This window comes from Narcine bancroftii, chromosome 12 (genome assembly GCF_036971445.1).
Source record: "Narcine bancroftii isolate sNarBan1 chromosome 12, sNarBan1.hap1, whole genome shotgun sequence".
Classification (NCBI taxonomy): Eukaryota; Metazoa; Chordata; class Chondrichthyes; order Torpediniformes; family Narcinidae; genus Narcine; species Narcine bancroftii.
Genome location: NC_091480.1, coordinates 100,772,086 through 100,792,842, shown reverse-complemented (window position 1 = coordinate 100,792,842; position 20,757 = coordinate 100,772,086). Strand labels below are relative to the sequence as shown.

The window sequence follows — 20,757 nt, the reverse complement described above, 5'->3', positions numbered from 1 at the left end:
GAAAATACTCAAGAAGGAAATCAGGAGGCCAAAAGAAGACAAGAGGTTGCTCTGGCAGATAATGTGAAGGTAAACCCGAAGGGTTTCTGTCAGTATGTTAAAAGGATAGTCAGGGACAAAATTGGTCCCCCAGAGGAGGATCAGAGTAGTCAACTATGTGTAGAACCTCACATATGGGGGGACGTCTTAGACAGTTATTTTTGTAACAATATTTACTTAAGAAACTGGCGAAGTGTATAAGGAAGGAGGGGAAAAATTAGAAGGGTCATAAAACAGATGGAGATTAATGACGAAGAGGTTCTTGCTGCCTTACAGTGAATAAAGGTAGATAAGTCACCCCTCGGACCTTGAGGGAGACTCGTGTAGAAATTTCAGAGGCCCTGGCAGAAGTTTTCAAGATTTAATTTATTGTTGTAATAAAACAGTGTCTTATTTACATGGTCAGGGAGCCTCCAGCACCTCCTCACATCCTGGTTCCCCTAGATACCTGGTACCCCTCCAGCCAATTCGAGCCAGTCTCCAGCAGCCCACAGCTTCCGCAGGTTCCTTGCCTCGAGTTGCCAGCAGCCCACCACATGCACTGGTCCCTCAGCCACAGAGTGTCCTCACTGATCTGCCACCATGGTCACCGTCCCATGGATCGTCTTCTCCGCTTCTACTTCTCAGACGGGGCATGACCTTCCAGTCCCTCCACTTCCCCGGAGTCAGGATCCCCTCATTGTTGCTGTCAATTAATAGGCGTCTCCAGGCCATATTCAAAATGTCCTTGGCCACGGAGGTGCCAGAGGATTGCAGAGTAGCTCAAGTTGTCCTGTTGTTTAAAAAAGGCTCCAAAAATAAACCAGGTAATTACAGGCCAGAGAGCCTGACATCAGTAGTGGGTAAATTATTGGAAGGAGTTCTGAGGGATAGGGATATGGCCAGTTAACCTCCCAACCAGCACATCCCTGGGATGAGGGAGGAAACAGAGAACATGAAAGCTCCAGGCAGCCCCTGGGGCCGGGGCAGAATGTAGCCACACTGCCCTGTTGTGGCTTAGATATGATGTGACCTTCTGGCAGTAAGTGTACTACCTCTGTTTCCTAGAAACCAGTGGGGCCAGAAGACATGGGAGCAACCGCTGTCTACCAGTTAGACACGGAGAAAGACAAAGACATGCAAGCTATCTTCGAACGAAGCCAGAAGATCCAAGAGGTGAGTACCAGGGATAGAAGAGATTCTCACGATTGGATTAAATCCAGTCCAACTTCATTCGATCTTCTTGGCTGCACATCCTTCAGCATCTGGTGAATGTTGCTGATTTTCGTATTTATTCATATTGAAAGTTCGTCACTCGCCATTTTCACGCTGCAGGCGAGCGGTGACCCTATTTTGTCCTGGTGAATTTCCCGGGAATTCAGAACCTAATGGGCCTTCACACCCGGGAATTTGTCCTCCTTGGCAATTTAGGGGGTCCCGCCCCCAACTGATGATGTGTTACGCTCTCAGAGAAGTGAGAGTAAGTTTACCTCCCCTCCCCACCACCTGTCCGTCGGTTGCTTGCCTGCCTATTTGCTCGCTAGCTCCCTCCCCTCCTCCCCAAACTGGCTGCTGGCCTGCAGCCCGACCATCTCCCCCAACGCTTCAGCACATCGCAACGACAACGCGACGTGGGATGAATGGCTGACTTCATTTCCCATAATCCCTCCCCCAGCTGGACCCGCTCTGGGATATCCAGGTGGGGGAGGGATTATGGTTAGCAAGATCAACCATTCATCCCGCATAGTGCTGCCGCTGTGACGGGCCAAGGCGGTCCGCTGTTTCAGGAGGTAGGTATCTTAATTTTAATTACCTACGTGACACAGCACACAAGCGCTGACCACGAGGCTTCCCCAGCTCGGCCATTTGCTTTTTCACACCACAGAGAGAGGGTGGTCAGGGAACATTTCCCAGGGCTGCGGACCCATTTAAAATTCCCAGGCCGACCTTTTCACACCATAAGTTCGCGGGAAAATTTCCCGAGTATCTTCATTTTATACCACAGTGTGAAATACTGTCTATTGTCCTTTACAGCTTCCTGGTCCACTAATCCCCGTCTGGCCCCTCTCCATCCCTTACTGCCGTGTCCTCGTTCTACTCACTATCTCCCCTCTCCATTCTCAACCCTGATGACGGGTCCGGCTCAAAACGTCGACCATGCTGCTCAACTTGGTGTGGTCTTCCAGCAGATTGAGTTTCACTTCGAAAGTAAATCCTTCTCTTGGTCACAGTTCAGATTCATTGTCAGTTCATGACATCACATACAATCCTGGGATTCCTTTCTCCTGCGCACAGAAAATAAAAGAATGGAAACAGATAACCAATGTAAACTGTGCAATACAGAGAGAATAAAAGAACATCAATAAAGTGTACATCAGAATCCTTAAATGAGTCCCTGATTGAGTTTGTCGTTGAGGTGTCTGATAGTGGAAGGGTAGCATCTGTTCCTGAATCTGGTGGTGAGAGTCTTGTGGCCCCAATACCTCTTTCCTGATGGCAGCAGCGAGAACGGAGCGTGTGCTGGATGATGTGGGTCTTTGCCGATTGCTGCTCTTCTCTGACAGCAGCGTTCCCTGTAGATGTTCTCGATGGTAGGGAGGGTTTTGCCTGTGATGTCCTGCGCCGTGTCCACTACCTTTTGGAGGGCTTTCTACTCAGGTATTGGTGTTCCCATTCCAGATTGTGATGCAGCAGGTCACCACACTTCCCACCACATGCCTGTAGGAATGTGCTAGGGTTACTGATGTCACACCAAATCTCTACAAACTCACGAGGAAGCCAAGATACTGGCGGGCTTTCTGCATGATGCCATTGGTGTGTTGGGTCCAAGAAAGCTAGTGATGCCTAAGAACCTGAATTTGCTCACCCTCTCCACCTCTGATTCTCCCAATGTCACTCCTGCAGTCACTGAAACTAGCCATGAGAAGATTAAAGGCTGATCTCATTGTGGTATTTATGAGGGTTGAAACCAAGAAGAGATTAACGCAAAGCATGGCGGAGAAGGGAAAACTTTCTGTCCAAATGGTTCAACAGCCATTATCGTGAGGACAGATTCCTATTTCTTATTGTGGAAGTAGGGAGGGTCTGTCTCATGGTGAAACTTGATAGTATGTTGTACAGTGTACACGTTCACTGGAATTCTGACTTGCAGCTGAATAGGTATTTAGTGAAAAAAATTACACCTATAAACAATAGATTAAAAAGAGATGACAATAAAAAAATCCACGTTTATCCCAGCGCAAAAAGGTGACTTAGCAGATAGTTCGGCCCTTTGTGTTGTCGGAGGGGTCCCTGATTAGTGTAACCAGCTGTTGGAAAGAAACTGTTCTTGCACCCAGAGCTGTTGGTTTTCAGAATTAAAGATTCCTTTATTGTTGTGTATAATAGCATTTGATTATAAAGCCGTTAATTTTTTTTGCCTGCCACGAAGCCACACAAAACAATGTCACTAGCCCGGTGTCCCCACCAATGAGGGAAAGAGAGTGCCTGATTGTCCATAGATTTGCCTCCACCACTCCTGCTGCAGTGCACAGCCTCCTGTTTGGTCAGGGTGTCCAGGACGCTGCCTGGTGCTATTCTCTTTGAAGGAACAGAGGATGAGAGGAGGCTTACTAGAGGTGCATTATGAGGGGATTGGAGGGTTATGGACAGGGAGTGGGTAGGTGGGACTATAGGAGTTCTCTTAAATTGGTGTGGATTAGAGGAGCCGAGATAGCCTGTTTCTGTACTGTATTGTTATATGGTTATTAGGGGATGAACAGCCAGGACAGGAATGGCCAATACCACCATTTAAGGTGAAGGTTTAGGGGAGATGTCAGAAGTAGTTTTTTTTCACACAGAGAGTGGTGGGTGTCTGGAATGCATTGTCAAGGGTGGTGGTGGGGGAGGCTGGTATATCAGGGGCAATTAAAAGACTCAGACAGGTGCATGGATGGAAGAATATCGGAGGGCTATGGGCTATGAGGGATGGGTTAGATTGATGTGGAGAAGGATTTTTTGGTCAGTACAGTGATGTGGGCCGAAGGGCCTGTACCAGATTATGCTATTCCTAAGTGAAGGCCAACGTTGGATTGACATTTTGATGACCCCTTGCACCTTTTGTGGTTAACGTGCAATATCCTGCATTTTAGCCTGTTGCATTGCTTCCGGAACTTATTGCAGGACCTTGTCCCTCGTTCTCCATATGTGATGAGTACAACATAACTGGATCCTTTGTTTTCCTCCCCTTTCCCTCTGTGCCAGCTCACAACCACACCAAGCACCTCCTGCTCATCTTTACATTTCAAATTTAAATGTTAAGAAATACAGACATTTAGCATAGTAACAGGCCCTTCTGCCCACGAGCTCAATTACATCCAATTAATCTACCACCCCAATACGTTTTGGAGGGTGGGGGAAAACCAGTGCAAACCCATGCAGATATGGGGAGAATATGGAAACTCCTTACAGACAGTGTGGGATTTAAACGCGGGTCACTGGCGCTGTAATAATGTTCACAACCTGTACTCTTTCCCTCTAACTGGACTTGATGTAGCTCTGAATTGTGTTACGTCCATTGACGTCACCTGTCTGATTCCCTTTCCAATCTCAGGTGGTGTCGTAAAGTCGAAGCAGAGTTTGCCTTCATTGCCACCTGCTTTATGTGAAGATTGAGGATTCGTTTGTATTTGCAGGAACTAAAAGGAAAAGATGATGAGAAAATCTATCGCGGTATAAACAACTACATCAAGTACATCAAACCCAAGGACACATCCATGGCAAATGCTGCTTCAGGGATGGTGAGGTGAGAAAACTGTTAGGAGCCCAAAGGACACAAAAACCAGTAGCAACAGAAATTCACCAAGACATTTGGCTACTTAAACAAAACTGGTTTTATTTTCTTAATACAGAATAATCAGATCAATACTTAGCTTATTACTATTAACAACCTGACTTAACCCCCCTTCTAATTCTAAGCGCACATGTATGTAATCTGCATGTGTTCAGGAAAGTTCTTTTATGCTGTCCAATCATTCACTTTTCACTTCTCCACAGAATTTAACAGTTATATGCACAGGGCTCTGGTATTTTAAATTAAGTTGTTGGTTTCAGAAAGAGATATTAATTGTTCGTTGGACACACACAGAGTGATCTCCTTCTATCAGTCACTTACCGAAGAAACTTGCCCCCTCGTGGGTTTTTCCAGAAGGTAACCTCTTCTTCCAGGTTACCACATGGAGTTCTTTTTCCCCTATTTCAGGAGATAACACAACCCTCTTCAATTGACCACGGAGAAGTAGATTAGGATGAACTCAGAACCTGTCTTGAAATGGGGTTGTACAGCAGATCTGCCAACTTGCAGCCTTCATCACAAACTGCTGCAGACCAAACAAAGGGCGTTCTCTCTGTTTGCAGAACTACGTAGCCCCTCTTAGGACAACAAACTTCAACCAGAATAGATTTCTCAGTTCTTGAGCCTGGACACTGTTCAAACATGCTGGTCCATTAACACTGATGTGAAGCTCTCGAAAGCACTTCCCATTGTCTCTACAAAGCCAACTGTAGTCAAAAAGTCTACCCTTGTATAGGTCTTGCATGGCAAATGAGATGTTTGTGAAATGTGACCTTTCAACTAAACCTCACAATCTTACCCTTTTTAAGATATATTTTATCATAATTTTATTAATTTATTCCATAACAGAATCCATCGTTCCTCTCCCTCCAATTCTTGAAGAGCCAAGAACCATACCGCAGGTTTTTTGGCCCATTTCGTCTGTGCACACACTGTACACCATGGCCCCCCCCACCTGTTCTCCAGTTTGCCTGCATTGTATGCCCCCACATTGTAGTTATATCTGCCTCTATGTTCTCTGGCAGCTTGGTCCAGATATTCAGACCCTCAGATCTTATCTGATTGTCTCCCCTCTCACTTAAATCCATGTTTTCTCATTTAAGTTTTACTGCCCTGGGAGGAAGGTTCTATTTATCCAATCCATGCCCCTCATAACCTCCATAAGGTTATTCCTCAGCCTCCTATGTTCCAGTAAGAATGTGTAGCATTTTGGCCTCTTTAATGACCACACCTCTCCATTCCCATTAACTTCCTGGTGAATGTCGACTGCACTCCATCACCACCACCTCCTTCCTGTGGGGTGATGACCAGAAATGCACATACAACTCTCTGAATGCACCTAATTAATGGTTCTGTACAAATGCTAGACAATATCCCAACTCTCGTAATCTATGTCCCACCCAATGAAGGCAAGCAGACCAGATGCTTTCTTCACTGCCTCGTGTTGTCATCTTCTACCCAGACGTAAGTTTTGAGCTCTTGAAGAAGAGAAAGGAGTTCCTATGGAAGAAAGGCTATAAATTTATGTTAAGATATCCAGCGGTGCTTAAAATAGTTATCCCGGGGCAGCAAAACAGACTGTTCTCGGAGAACACAAGAATTTGCAGAACGCCTGCAAGACAGAAAGAGAGATGAAGAGATGTAACAAGAATAAAGAATGACGACAAACTACATATAAAGAAATAAAAATAATGTATAAGTAAGAACTAAAGGAGAAAAGAAAAGGGAAGTAAGGGAGAAGGGGGGGGGATAAATAAATAAATGATAAGAAAAGAGAGGGACCTTGTTGTAATGTGAAGATAAAAGTCATTTCTGGAGGGGGTTGGGTGGGAGAGAATAACAGTCACTGCGAAATCAGTTGACACTTGCGAACGGGTTCGCAGTCCAAATGGAGAGGGGAGTTGTGGTTGCCCAGCAAGGGACAAGGGGCAACTCAGAGAAGGGGGGGACACTTGGGGTTAAGGGAATTTTAGAAGTGGGAATGGTTGAAATATTTTATGTTTTAGAAGTGTTGTCATACAGTGCGTTCAAAAAAAAGAAAACTGAGAAATAGAAATGGGGAAAAGGGTAAAGGTGGTGGTGAGAAAGCGGAAATGAGATATAAACAAAGTATGGAATGGCCATGTTGAACTATATGACTATAAATATTAATGGCATACATAACCTAATCAAAAGGAAGAAGCTATTAAATTTACTGAAAAAAGAAAAAATTGATATAGCATTCGTGCTATAAATAGAACACAAGAAATTAAAGAGAGACTGGGTAGGACACGTAACGCCAGCATCATATAACTCAAAAGCTAGAGGAGTAGCTATATTAATCAATAAAAATGTACCAATCAAAATAGAGGAGGAAATAATAGATCCAGCAGGGAGGTATGTAATGATAAAGTGTCAGATATATTCAGAATTTTAGAATTTGCTCAATGTATATGCACCTAATGAAGAGGATCAAAAGTTTATGCAAGGTATCTTTTTGAAGAATGTAGATACGCAGGGGAATATATTGATAGGAGAGGACTTTAACCTTAAACAATGATGACATTGTTTAATGGGTTTATTGTATTGTATATGTTGAACATTTAGTGGGTAGGAAGGAGGGAGGGAAGGGAGGGGGGGAAAGGGGAGAAAATGACACTGTGTATAATCAAGAGGGAAATGTTTGTGTGTATTTTGGTTAGTAGGGTTCATAGTGTGAAAAATAAAAAAAAATTTTTAAAAAAGTAACCCGTTCTCCAATCCAGGCCATATCCTGGTAAATCTCCTCTGCAGCCTCTCCATCCTTCCTATAATGAGGCAACCAGAACGGAACCTTCCCTTCACACTCACAGATTACCTTAAGCAATCACAGCACCTTTGGCCTAAGGATTGGGGGGCAGTTTGTGGCGTATAAAGTTCCCCAATCAAATCTGATTCATTGTCCAAACCCAGAATTGTCGTTTCTCATCCAGGCTGACCACGAGCTGCCCTAAACATCCATCTCATTGTGGCATTCCACAAGTTCCTTCTGTTGGGACCCATTACCTCCTGATTTTCCCAGTCTGCCTGCATGTTGAAGTCCCCAAGACCACTATAACATTGCCTTTCTGATGTGCTTCCTCTAACTCCTGCTGTAAGTTGTACCCCACCTTCTGGCTGCTATTTGGAGGCCTGTATGTAACACCCATCAGGGTCCTTTACCATGCAGTTTCTCAACTCTCTCCACAAGGATTCTACCTCCTCTGATCCAAAGTCCCTTCTCTCTAAGAATTTTTTTTACCAACTGAGTCCCCTCTGCCCACCTGGCTGTCCTCCTGAGAGGATGTATCCTTGGATGTTCACTCCCATCCATGACCCTCCTTCCCAGTGTGGTTCAGATAGAACCGGAGCAGGCAGAACAGCTCCCTCCTTCCCAACGCTGTTCAGGTAGAACAGCTCTCTCCTTCCCAGCGTGGTTCAGGTAGAACATCTCCCTCCTTCCCCAAAGCTGGGGCTGAGACCCCACTTCTCCCACACCTGTCCCACATATAACTGCCTGATCTTATTGACCCTGTGCCAATTTGCACATGGCTCAGGGAGCAATCCAGAGGTAATTCCCGATTTGGTTCTGCTTTATAATTTAATTTAATCCCCAGCTGCTCAAATTCACTAAGAACTCCTTCCTCGTTCTCACTCTGTCGCTGGTACCCTCATAGACTGACAACTGGATCTTTTCCCACATTCCTCTGCAGATCAGATGAGTCGTCCCAAACCCAGACACCAGGCTGGTTAACACAATCTTGGGGACTTTCTGTCCTCGCCACAGAGATTCGCCTGACTACACCATCCCCAATTCCCACTACATTTCTCTCCTCTCCTTCTCCTTGAATGGCTCCTCCCTCCTACTGCCCTCACTCTCATACAGGAAGCGAGAATCTCCGACCTATGGGATAAGATCAAGGGCTGAGACACCCGGCCTGCCTCACCAGCACTCACACCCTCTTGACCCAGATCACCGATCAGATTTGAAGCAATTAATCTGATGGGTGTGACTCCCTCCTGAAACACAGTCTCCAGGTAACTCTTCCAATCGCTGATGTGACCCTGATTCAGCTGTACCTGAACCTACTTGGATTTGCCACAAATCCAGGTTGCAAAGGGGCTGTCATCATTGCAGTCAACAGTGTGTTTATTGTGTGTCAGGAAAGGACCCATCCGTGCACCTGAACACCTCCGAGCAACAGTACGGTGGGATTACCAGCCTGACATCTGTAAGGATTACAAGGAGACAGGCTTCTGTGGCTTTGGAGGCAAGTTTATCCTTTCTTATCTTCCGTTTGGTCAGAGAGATGGATGCATGGAAAAGTCAACTTTTCAAATGTGTTTATAGTTCTCTGAGCTTATCCAGTCCTTTGCCCCTAACCCTGGACAAAGGTCTCGAATCTCTCATCTGATCCTGGGCAAGGCAGAATGGTCAGGTTAAGTTCTCCACAATACTGGAAAGTTGAATGAGGTTTAGTCTCAGTTTTGATGGACTCAGAGTCAAGTCTGGCATCTTGCTCAGACTGGTCAGGAAATGGGAGAGTAAGTGATGCCCCAGACATCTTCACTCAGCATCAGGGAGAGCAGGGCAAAAACTGGAGAAGATAGAGATCAAAGTCCTCAGAGCATGAAATCAGAACAGGGCAGATCATTGGAAAGGGTGTAAAAAAGATTCACAAGAATACTGTGGGACCAGGGTGGTGGGGGGGGGGTGGGGTTTGAATGATCATATTTGTGCAAGAGTTGATGAAAGCCAAGGCCATGGATTTTTAGTAAGGCCTTTGACAAGGTCCCACATGGGAGCTTAGTCAGGAAGGTTCAATTGCTTGGTGTTCATGGTGAGGTAGTGAACTAGAATAAACATTGGTTGAACGGGAGAAGTCAGAGAGTGGTAGTGGGTGAAACAGAGGCCTAGCAGTGTGCCTCAGGGATCGGTGTTGGGTCGACTATTGTCTTCGATATCAATGATCTGGGTGATCATGTGGTAAATTGGATCAGCAAGTTTGGAGATGAGTTGGAATAAGTTGTTTTGTGGCGAAGGTGTGTTCAGTAAGTGGAAGGCCTTCTAAGGCAAAATTTTGAGAGTGCAGAATTTACATGTTCCTGTCAGGATCAAAGGCTCAGGGAGCCTTTAACTTTAACAGGCAGAGGGAACCTTGGTTTTCAAGGAATATTTTCAAGGAGCAAATGAGGTATTAAAAGAGTAAAGAAAATGTAAGAAAATATTTAAGAAGGAAATCTGGAGGCGAAAAGGAGACATGAGGTTGCTATGGTGGATAATGTGAAGGTAAACACAAAGGGTTTCTACAAGTCCGTTAAGAGTAAAAGGATAGTCAGGGACAAAATTGGTCCCTGAGAAGATCAGAGTGGTCGTCATGTGTGGAGCCTCATGAGATGAGAGAGATCTCAAACAGTGTTTTAGCATCAGTATTTATTCAGGAAACTGGCATTGTGTACGAGGAAGGGAGAAAAACAAGCAGTAGTGGCAGGGAACATATAGAGATTAAAGAGGAGGAGGTGTTTGCTGCTTTACAGCTATTAAAGGGAGATAAATTCCCTAGGCCTGACATGATATATCTTCGGACCCTGAGGGAGGCTGGTCTAGAAATTGCAAAAATGTCTTTAGCCACGGGAGAGATGCTGGAGGATTGGAGGGGAGCTCATGTTGTTTGTTGTTTAAAAAAGACTCCAAAGGTAAACCAGGAAATCATAGGCCAGTGAGTCTGACATCAGTCGTAGGTTAATTATTGGAGGATGTTCTGAGAGATTAGACAGCCAAGGGTTGATTAAGGACAGTCATCAGTGCTTTGTGTGTGGTAGGTCGTCTTTAATGAATCCTGTAGTTTTTCGAGGAGGTTACCAAGAAAGTAGATGAAGGAAAGGCTGTGGATGTTGTCTACATGGACTTTAGAAAGGGCTTTGATAAGGTCCCACATGGGAGGTTAGTTCAGAAGGTTACGGCACTAGGTATCCATGGAGAGGTTGTAAACTGGATATGAAATTGGCTGTGTGGGAGAAAACAGAATGGCGGTGGATGCTTGCTTCTCAGACTGGAGACCTGTGTCGAGTGGTGTGCTCAGGGCTCGGTATTGGGACCATTGTCATTTGTTGTCTATATCAACGATCTGGATGAGAATATGGTAAATTGAATCAGCAAGTCTGCAGATGACACTAAGATTGGAGGCGTTGTGAAGAGTTAGGAAGTTTATCAAAGCTTGCAGAGGAATCTGGACCAGCTGGAAAAATGGGCCAGAAAATGGCAGATGGAATTTAATGCAGACATTTGTGAGGTGTTGCAGTTTGGAAGGAAAAACCAAGGTAGGACATCCACAGGAAATAGTCGGGCATTGAGGAGTGCGGAGGAACAAAGGGATCTGGGAATAGATACATAATTCATTGAAAGTGGTGTCAGAGGGAGACAAATTGTGAAGAGAACTTTTGGCATCTTGGCTTCGTGAATCAAAGTATTGAGTGCAGGAGTTGGGATGTTATGGTGAAGTTGTGTAAGACATCGATGAGACCAAATTTGGAGTGTTGTGTACAGTTCTAGTCACCTAACTACAGGAAGGATATCAGTAAGATTGAAAGAGTGCAGAGAAGGTTTACTGGGATGTTGCCCAGACTTCAGGAACTGAGTTACAGGGAAATGTTCCACAGGTTAGGACTTTATTCCCCGGCCCATTGAAGAATGAGGGGAGATTTGATGAGGGGATATAAAATTATGAGGTGGATCGACAGAGTAAATGCAAACAGGCATTTTCTGATGAGGTTGGGAGACAAGAACAGGAGGACATGGATTAAGGGTTAAAGGTAAAATGTTTAAAGGGAATATGAGGGGGAACTTGTTCACACAGAGAGTGGTGGGGGTGTGGATCGAGCTGCCAGCTGAGGTGGTGAATGTGGGCTCAATTTTAACAGTTCAGAAAAATCTGAATTGCTATATAGATAGGAGAGGTGTGGTGGGATCTGATCTGGGTGCAGGTCAGTGGGACGAGACAGAATAATGGATCAGTACAGAGTGGATGGGCCGAAGGGCCTGTTTCTCTACCTTCTATGGTTCCATAAAGAGAGCCGAGGACTTTTCTCCATGGAGTGTCAGAGGTGACGGAAGGTAAATAGTTGTGGCTCTTTCCCTGGGGTAGGGAATTGAATGGAAAGGGCATAGAGGTAAGGTGGGAGGAGAAGTATTCTTAAGGCAACTGAGCGTCACCTCACCTTCTTCCCACAAGGGGTGATGGGTATATGGAATGAGCTGCCAGAGGAGGTGGTAGAGACAGGAACCATCATAATGTTCAGAAGACATTTGGATGGGAATATGGATAAGAAATGTTTTGAGGGGGTATAGGCAAATGGACGAGCTTTTTTTTGGGTCAGCATGAAGAAGTTGGGCCAAAGGTCTAAGAACTTGATTTGGTGACTGATGCTGGAAATCAGAGGAAAGAGTAAAACACTGGAAATATTCAGCAGAGCAGGTAATGTCTTTGGAAGGAGGAATAGAATGAAAGTTTCAGGCCAGAGAGCATTGGTCAAAGCCACAGAGATTGAGGAAGGGGCTGATAGAAATGTCTCTGGTTGTTAGATGAGGAATGAAGCGATTATGGCTGATAGATCAATGAAAAGGAGATGGCCGGCAGGGCTACAGGAGGGGGTCAGCAGGGCTGCAGGAGGGGGTCAGCAGGACTGCAGGAGGGGGTCAGCAGGGCTGCAGGAGGGGGTCAGCAGGGCTGCAGGAGGGGGTCAGCAGGGCTGCAGGAAGGGGTCAGCAGGGCTGCAGGAGGGGGTCAGCAGGGCTGCAGGAGGGGGTCAGCAGGGCTGCAGGAGGAGGCCAACAGGGCTGCAGGAGGGGCCAGCAGGGCTGCAGGAGGGGCCAGCAGGGCTGCAGGAGGGGCCAGCAGGGCTGCAGGAGGGGGTCAGCAGGGCTGCAGGAGGGGGTCAGCAGGGCTGCAGGGGGCTAGCAGGGCTGGTGCTGTCAGTGGAACGAGAAAAGCTGTGTAATATTGAAGGTGCTTGTGTCCTCACACTTGGATTTTCTTCTCCTTGCAGACAGCTGTAAGTTCCTACATGACCGGTCAGACTACAAGCATGGCTGGCAGATAGAGCGAGAGCTGGATGAAGGCCGTTACAATCTAAATGGTAAGTGAGGTAACCCCCAATCTCCTGTTTGCAGTGAGCAACAATATTCCCCAAGAGTTGAATGACTGAATCAGTCACCTTGTTAAAGGACAAAATCATATGAGGATTGCAAATTGTTCCATCACTACATTTTAGCTCAAACACAGATCTGTAATTAACTGTCAATAAACCTGTAAATATAACACAGAAACAGCCCTTCAGGCCATCGAGTCTGTCCCAACCATTATCCACCCATTTACCCTCATCTTACAATACCCCTTTCCCCTTCCTCAGCTCCATCTGTAGCTCCTGCACCTTGGAAAAGCATCCATTGTTTTAAAAGAGAGTCCCACCCCGGCCACACACTCTTCAGCTGCTTTCCGTCAGGAAGATTCACACACCATCTGATTCTTTTTTTTATTTTTCACACTATGAACCATATTAACCAAAATACACACAAACATTTCCCTCTTGAATATACATAGTGTCATTTTCTCCCCTTTTCCCCTTCCCTCCCTCCTTCCTACCCCCCTCCCTACCCACTAAATGTTCAACACATACAATACAATAAACCCATTAAACAATGTCATCACACAATGAAAATAAACAAGAAAATTGAGTCATCTACTTTTACACACTGGGTCAGGTCATTTCGTCTTCTCCTTCTGTCATTTTAGGCGGTGGAGGTCCGCGGTAGGACTTCTCTGTTGTGTTCCATGTACGGTTCCCAAATTTGTTTGAATACTGTGATGTTATTTCTTAAATTATATGTTATTTTTTCCAGTGGAATACATTTATCCATTTCTATGTACCATTGCTGTATTCTCAGGCTCTCTTCTGATTTCCAGGTTAACATTATACATTTTTTTCCTACAGCTAAGGCTATCATAATAAATCTTTTTTGTGCTCCATCCAAATCGAGTCCAAGTTCTTTACTTCTTATATTACTTAGAAGAAAGATCTCTTGATTTTTTGGGATGTTGCTTTTTGTGATTTTATTTAATACCTGGTTTAGATCTTCCCAAAATTTTTCCACTTTCTCACATGCCCAAATTGCGTGTACTGTTGTTCCCGTTTCCTTCTTACAGCGAAAACATCTGTCTGATACTGTTGGGTCCCATTTATTTAACTTTTGGGGCGTGGTGTATAGCTTGTGTAACCAATTATATTGTATCATGCGTAACCTCGTGTTTATTATATTTCTCATAGTTCTGGAGCATAGCTTTTCCCATGTTTCATTCTTTATGTTTAGATCTTGTTCCCACTTTTGTTTGGGTTTACAGCTTATTTCATCGTTTCACTTTCTCTTGCAGCTTGATGTACATGCTTGTTATAAATCTTTGAATATGTGTCCGTAATCACATATTCAAAGCTGCTTCCTTCTGGTAACCTCAGCCTGCTTCCTAATTTGTTCTTTAAGTAGGTTTCCAGCTGGTGGGATGCAACGTTGTACCGTGAGTTATACCATATTTGTACTTCATTTGTTCAAAAGATAATAAATTATTTCCCAAAAAACAATTTTCTATTCTTTTGATCCCTTTTCTCTCCCATTCTCTAAAGGAAAGGTTATCTTTTGTGAAAGGGATTAGTTGATTTTGCGTCAATAATAATTTTGGTAGTTGGTAATTTGTTTTTTTCCTTTTTACGTGAATCTTCTTCCAAATGTTGAGCAGATGGTGCAGTACTGGTGAACGCCCATGTTGCACCAGCTTTTCATCCCACTTATATAGTATATGTTCTGGTACCTTCTCCCCTATTTTATCTAGCTCTAATCTGGTCCAATCTGGATTTTCCCTTGTTTGATAAAAATCTGATAGATATCTTAATTGTGCTGCTCTATAATAATTCTTAAAGTTTGGTAGCTGTAAGCCCCCTTGTTTGTACCATTCTGTTAATTTATCTAGTGCTATCCTCGGTTTCCCCCACCCCCCCCCCTTTCCATAAGAATTTCCTTATTATTTTCTTTAGCTCATTGAAGAATTTCTCTGTTAAGGGAATTGGTAACGATTGAAATAGGTATTGTACCCTTGGGAAGATATTCATTTTAATGCAATTTACCCTTCCTATCAGTGTTAGTGGTAAATCTTTCCAATGTTCTAAGTCATCTTATAATTTCTTCATTAATGGCTGATAATTTAATTTGTACAAATGGCCTAGATTATTATCTAGTCGAATACCTATGTATCGCATTGCTTGTGTTTGCCATTTAAATGGTGATTCTTTCTTAAACTTTGTGAAATCCGCATTATTCATTGGCATTGCTTCACTTTTATTTGCGTTGATCTTGTATCCCGATATTTCTCCATATTACTTCAATTTCTTATGTAATTCTTTTATTGATAATTCTGGTTCTGTTAAGAATACTATGACGTCATCTGCAAATAGAGTGATTTTATATTCCTTCTCTTTTATTTTTATCCCTTTTATTTTATTTTCTGTTCTTATCAGTTCTGCCAAGGCTTCTTTTGCTAATGCAAACAGGGAGGGAGAGAGTGGACATCCCTGCCTAGTTGACCTGCTTAATTTAAATTGGTTCGATATATATCCATTTACTGTCACCTTCGCCAATGGTCCCTTATATAATTCTTTAATCCAATTAATATATTTCTCTGGGAGGTTGAACCTCTGCACTACTTTGAATAAATAATTCCATTCTACCCTGTCAAAGGTTTTCTCTGCTTCTTAAGCAACCGCCACTGTTGGCGTCTTATTTCCTTGTACTGCATGGATTAAGTTAATGAACTTACAGATATTGTCCGTTGTTCGTCTTTTCTTAATAAATCCAGTTTGATCTAGTTTTACTATTTTTGGTACACAGTCGGCCAATCTGTTTGCTAATAGTTTTTCTATTATAATCTGGTCTATACGATGCTGATGTTAGTGGATCTTTCCCTGTCTTTGGTATTACTGTAATTATTGCTGTTTTACATGAATCTGGCATATTTTGTGTTTCTTCAGTCTGGTTCATTACTTCCAGGAGAGGAGGAATTAATAAGTCTTTAAATGTTTTATAGAATTCTATTGGGAGTCCGTCCTCTCCCGGTGTTTTATTGTTCGGTAGCTTTTTTAATATATCCTGTATTTCCTCTATTTCAAATGGTTTTATCAATTTGTTTTGCTCCTCTTCTTGTAATTTCAGTAGTTCAATTTTAGGTAGAAACTCATTTATTTTGTCTTCTTTCCCTTCATTCTCAGTTTGGTATAATTGAAGTTTTCATTGATCTCTGTTGGGTTATATGTAATTTGTTTGTCCATTTTCCTTGATGCCAATACCGTTCTTTTAGTTTGTTCTGTTTTTAAGCTGCCACGCTAGAATTTTGTGCATTTTTTCTCCTAGCTCATAATACTTCTGCTTTGTCTTCATTATGTTCTTCTCCACCTTGTACGTTTGTAGTGTTTCGTTTTTTTTTGTCCGCCAATTCTCTTCTTTTTGTTGTATCTTCCCTTGTTGCTCGTTCTTTTTCTGTACTTGTTATTTCCCTTTTCCAGCTGTTCTATTTCCCGATTGTAGTCCTTCTTCATCTTAGTTACATAACTTATTATTTGCCCTCTGATGAACGCTTTCATTGCATCCCATAATATAAATTTATCTTTCACTGATTCCATATTTATTTCAAAGTACATTTTAATTTGGCGCTCAATTAATTCTCTAAAATCCTGTCTTTAAAGTAGCATGGAGTTTAATCTCCATCTATACGTTCTTGGTGGGATGTCCTCCAGCTCTATTGCTAATAACAGGGGTGAGTCATCCGATAACAATCTAGCTTTATATTCCGTTTTCCTAACTCTCCCTTGGATGTGGGCTGACAACAGGTACAGGTCAATCCTTGAGTATGTTTTATGTCGACTCGAATAATATGAGTATTCCTTCTCCTTTCGGTGTTGTCTCCTCCATATATCCAAAAGTTTCCTGCATCGATTTAACTGTAAATTTGGCTACTTTGTTCTTTCTGCTAGTCTTTTGTCCAGTTTTATCCATTTTTGGATCCAAATTAAGGTTAAACTCCCCTCCTATCAATATATTCCCCTGCGTATCTACAATCTTCAAAAAGATACTTTGCATAAACTTTTGATCCTCTTCATTAGGTGAGTATACATTGAGCAAATTCCAAAATTCTGAATATATCTGACACTTTATCATTACATATCTCCCTGCTGGATCTATTATTTTCTCCTCTATTTTGATTGGTACATTTTTATTGATTAATATAGCTACCCCTCCAGTTTTTGAATATATATGATGCTGCCGTTACGTGTCCTACCCAGTCTCTCTTTAATTTCTTGTGTTCCACTTCAGTCAGATGCGTTTCCTGCATGAATGCTATATCAATTTTTTATTTTTTAAGTAAATTTAATAGCCTCTTCCTTTTGATTTCACACCATCTGATTCAAGGACAGTTTTGTTCCTGCTGTTACCAGACTCTATAATGGTGAAATTAGTTGATTTGTCACAAAATACCTTGAACGGTGAAAAGGTTCTGTGAACAGAACAATGTCACCACAAACAGCCATGAGAAGAACCTCCTCCCTTAGCACCAGTTGGAGCCCCAAACAGCCCTTCCAGGTGAAGCAACACTTGCCTTGTGAATCTCCGGAGGTCGTCTACTGTATCTGGTTCTCCCGCTGTGGTCTCCTCCACATCGGAGTGACTGGACACAGACTGGGAGATCCCTTTGTTGAGCACCTCGGCTTTGTCACCGGAGTTGGTTTCATCATACTAATTCCCCCTTTTTACTGAGAAGATTATTCCTCCTCTCCTTCTGAAGTAGTGAGTATCCCTGCAAATTCAGTCCCCATCCCACCCACCTGCCTTTTCTCCATATCCCTTCATTCCTCTACTTTGTAGAAATCTACCCAACCTTGTCTTAAATATATTCGCTGAGGTCGTCTTCACTGCTTCAATGGGCAGCGAATTCCACAGATTCACCATCCTCTGGGAAAAGCAGTTCCTCCTCATCTCCATCCTAATCTACTCCCCTGTATCTTGAGGCCATGTCGCCTAGTTCTGATCTCCCCCACCGATGGAGACAACTTACTGACCTCTACCTTATCTATGCCTTTCATAATTTTATATGTTTCTATAAGATTCCCTCTAATTCTTCTAAATTCCAGTGAGTCCAGTCCCAGACAACTCGATCTGTCCTCATAGGCCAAACCCCTCATCTCTGGAATCAACCTGGTGAACCTCCTCTGCACCGTCTCCAAAACAACCAGTCCATCCTTCCTCCAGTAAGGAGTCCAACTGCATGCAGTTCTCCAGATGCAGCCTCACCAGGACCCTGATTGGTTGCAGGAGAACCTCACTTCTCCTAAAATCAGTCCTTCTAACAATGAAGGCTATGTGGCTGGTGCTGTCATAGTGTGCTAACCGTGCTGCCCGTGATATCAGGATGGCATTGAGGTGGCAGATCATCCATGGTCTTGCTGTCTGGTGGAGCAGGATCGTATGTGTGGAAATTCACTGACAAAGGTAGCTGTGATAGGAAAGGGGGCAGAAGTCCAACTGGGAAATGGAGGGTTGGCTCTTAGTCAATGTGACGTGGTCAGCCTGCTTTGACAAACTGGGTTTGTGCGATGTTCCACTCTCCGTTAACCAGAGCAACTTTGAGCATTTCCAGAGGAGGTCCAGCACAGTGGGGTCGTTCTGACAAGGGTGTGCTTTCATTTCCAGATGACGAGAACTATGAAGTGAGCAGCGACGAGGACAACTTGCCCTTTAAATGTTTCATCTGCAGAGCCTCCTTCACCACCCCAGTGATGACAAAGTGAGTAGGTTTGAAAAGGCAACCATACCCTCCATTTCACTGTCATCTTATGCTGGTACGTGGAGAAGGGGTCTTCTTCGAGAAGTCCAGCATTCATTCACCCCTGGCGTGTTGCTCAAATAAGGTTCAAAGAATTATCGAGGACCTTTTCCACCCAGCACTCAGTATCTGAGTCCCTGTCATCAGGAAGGAGGTACAAGGCTGGGAAACAGCTTCTTCCCGCAGGCTGTGAGATTGATGAACGGTGTCCTGTAACCGAGTAAATCACCCCAGAATATTTGAATATATTTATTTTAAATTATATTCGTTTATGTCTACGTGTGTGTGTGTGTGTGTGTGTGTGTGTGTGCACGCGCATGTAGGTATGTGGGTCTGTGTGTCTGGGTATGTGTGCGCATATGTCTGTGTGAGTCTCTGTGTGTGTGGGTCTAGGGAAACACTGTTTAGCCCGGTTGTATATTACAGTCAGATGATAATAAACTTTAAGTAGAAGAACTCCATCCTCACGTTCACCAGTGAACCTTCATGGGCTGGGCATCAGGAAGTCTCGTGGTGCAGTTCAACGTAGCAACCCCTCTCCCAATGTCAGTAAAGGAGATGATCGCAGACTTCTGGAGAGGGGGAAGAGCCCACACTCATGGATACATCAATGGGCTGAAATCTTAAGAGTAGAGATCTTCAAGTTCTTTGGAATAAACTTCTCCAGTGACCTGACCTGGGACAAGCATGTTGATCAGGAAACCACCAGTTTCTCTACTTGGAAGACCAAGAAAGTTTGGCAAATCCCCCCTCCCTCAACAACTTCTACAGGTTGCTGTCTGCAGCAGAGCGCAGGGCAGGAACTGCCTATTCAAGATGGGAAAAAGCTGCAGACGGTGGTGAGTGCAGCTCAGAACATCAGGCAAATTCCCTTCCCTCCACGGGCTTCATCTACATCTCTCTCTGCCCAGGAAAGACAGCCGACTTGCTGAAGGACCCATCACACCCCCGACCAACTCTCGAATCTCTCCTCACGTCAAGAAGCCTCAAGTGCGTGGAAACACACACCAACAGGCTGAGAAACAGTTTCCTTCCTGCAGCAACAAGGCTCCTGAATGAACCGTGTCTCACTGCCCCCCTTCTGTCCTTGATTAGTGTGAAGTACCCTTCCCTTTCCTGGTAATGTTACCCGCTGAATGAATGTTAGAGAGAGCCAGAGAGTCTGTTGTGGAAGAACTCACTGTATTACGTTTTAACTCCATGCTGGACAAACTCAGCAGGTCAAACTGTCCTTTATGCCGCAAAGATAAAGACATACACCAATGTTTCGGGCTTGAGCCCTTCATCAGGGTATGAGCAAAATGTAGGCAGGTGGGCGATTCAGATGCATGCCTACATTTTGCTTGTACCTTGATCAAGCCCGAGACCTTGGTTACATAAAGGATGCTGTCTGACCCACTGAGTTTTTGTCACGTCATCATGGTTGGTCCCAGTCCAGTCATTGAAGGTGTTTCCGTACATGGACTGGAAGTTGCTTCTCTCTCCACTCCCAGTGCCGTTGATGTGGACAGAGTGTTATCTCTCATTGCTTCTTATTTGCTTGCATTATTTATCCAGAAACAATTGGTGTCATGTTAAAAAAAAGCCTATTTTGCAGGAGCTGTGCTTGATGTAACCATTGCATGGTCTTCCACAGGTGCAAGCACTATTTCTGTGAAAGTTGTGCCTTGCAGCATTACCGCAAGTCCAAACGCTGTTATGTGTGTAACGAGCAGACCAACGGGGTCTTCAATCCGGCCAAAGGTACGTGCCTGTCCCAGCAGCAGCTTGCATGCATCCTGAAACCCCACATTCTTACTTTGGGGGAAATTCTCTTCATTTCCTGAATTTCAGCATCATTTTCCATCCTTGGACACTTCAGAGCATTCACTGAGATGGTGGGCTGAGCAAAGACCTTGCTGGCTCTCAAGAGAGATGAGTTAATTCTCCTGTGCCGAGGTGAGACTCGAGTTTCGTATCGATGTAACGGGTAAGGTGGGCAGCCGTCTTTCC

General features: G+C 44.0%; 1 protein-coding gene across 3 annotated transcripts in view; it reads left to right on the top strand.

The window, feature by feature from the left end:
- Positions 1-20,757, top strand: part of rnf113a (ring finger protein 113A) — a 32,509-nt gene that overhangs the window by 9,119 nt on the left and 2,633 nt on the right. For 2 of the 3 annotated variants that reach the window (XM_069905260.1, XM_069905262.1), the window contains exons 4-9: positions 1,087-1,194; positions 4,692-4,801; positions 9,011-9,117; positions 12,893-12,982; positions 18,633-18,726; positions 20,402-20,508. In XM_069905260.1, coding sequence (XP_069761361.1) covers positions 1,087-1,194; positions 4,692-4,801; positions 9,011-9,117; positions 12,893-12,982; positions 18,633-18,726; positions 20,402-20,508 — 616 coding nt within the window. Of the gene's footprint in view, positions 1-1,086; positions 1,195-4,691; positions 4,802-9,010; positions 9,122-12,892; positions 12,983-18,632; positions 18,727-20,401; positions 20,509-20,757 lie in introns of all 3 variants that reach the window. The other variant, XM_069905261.1, reaches the window with a different exon arrangement.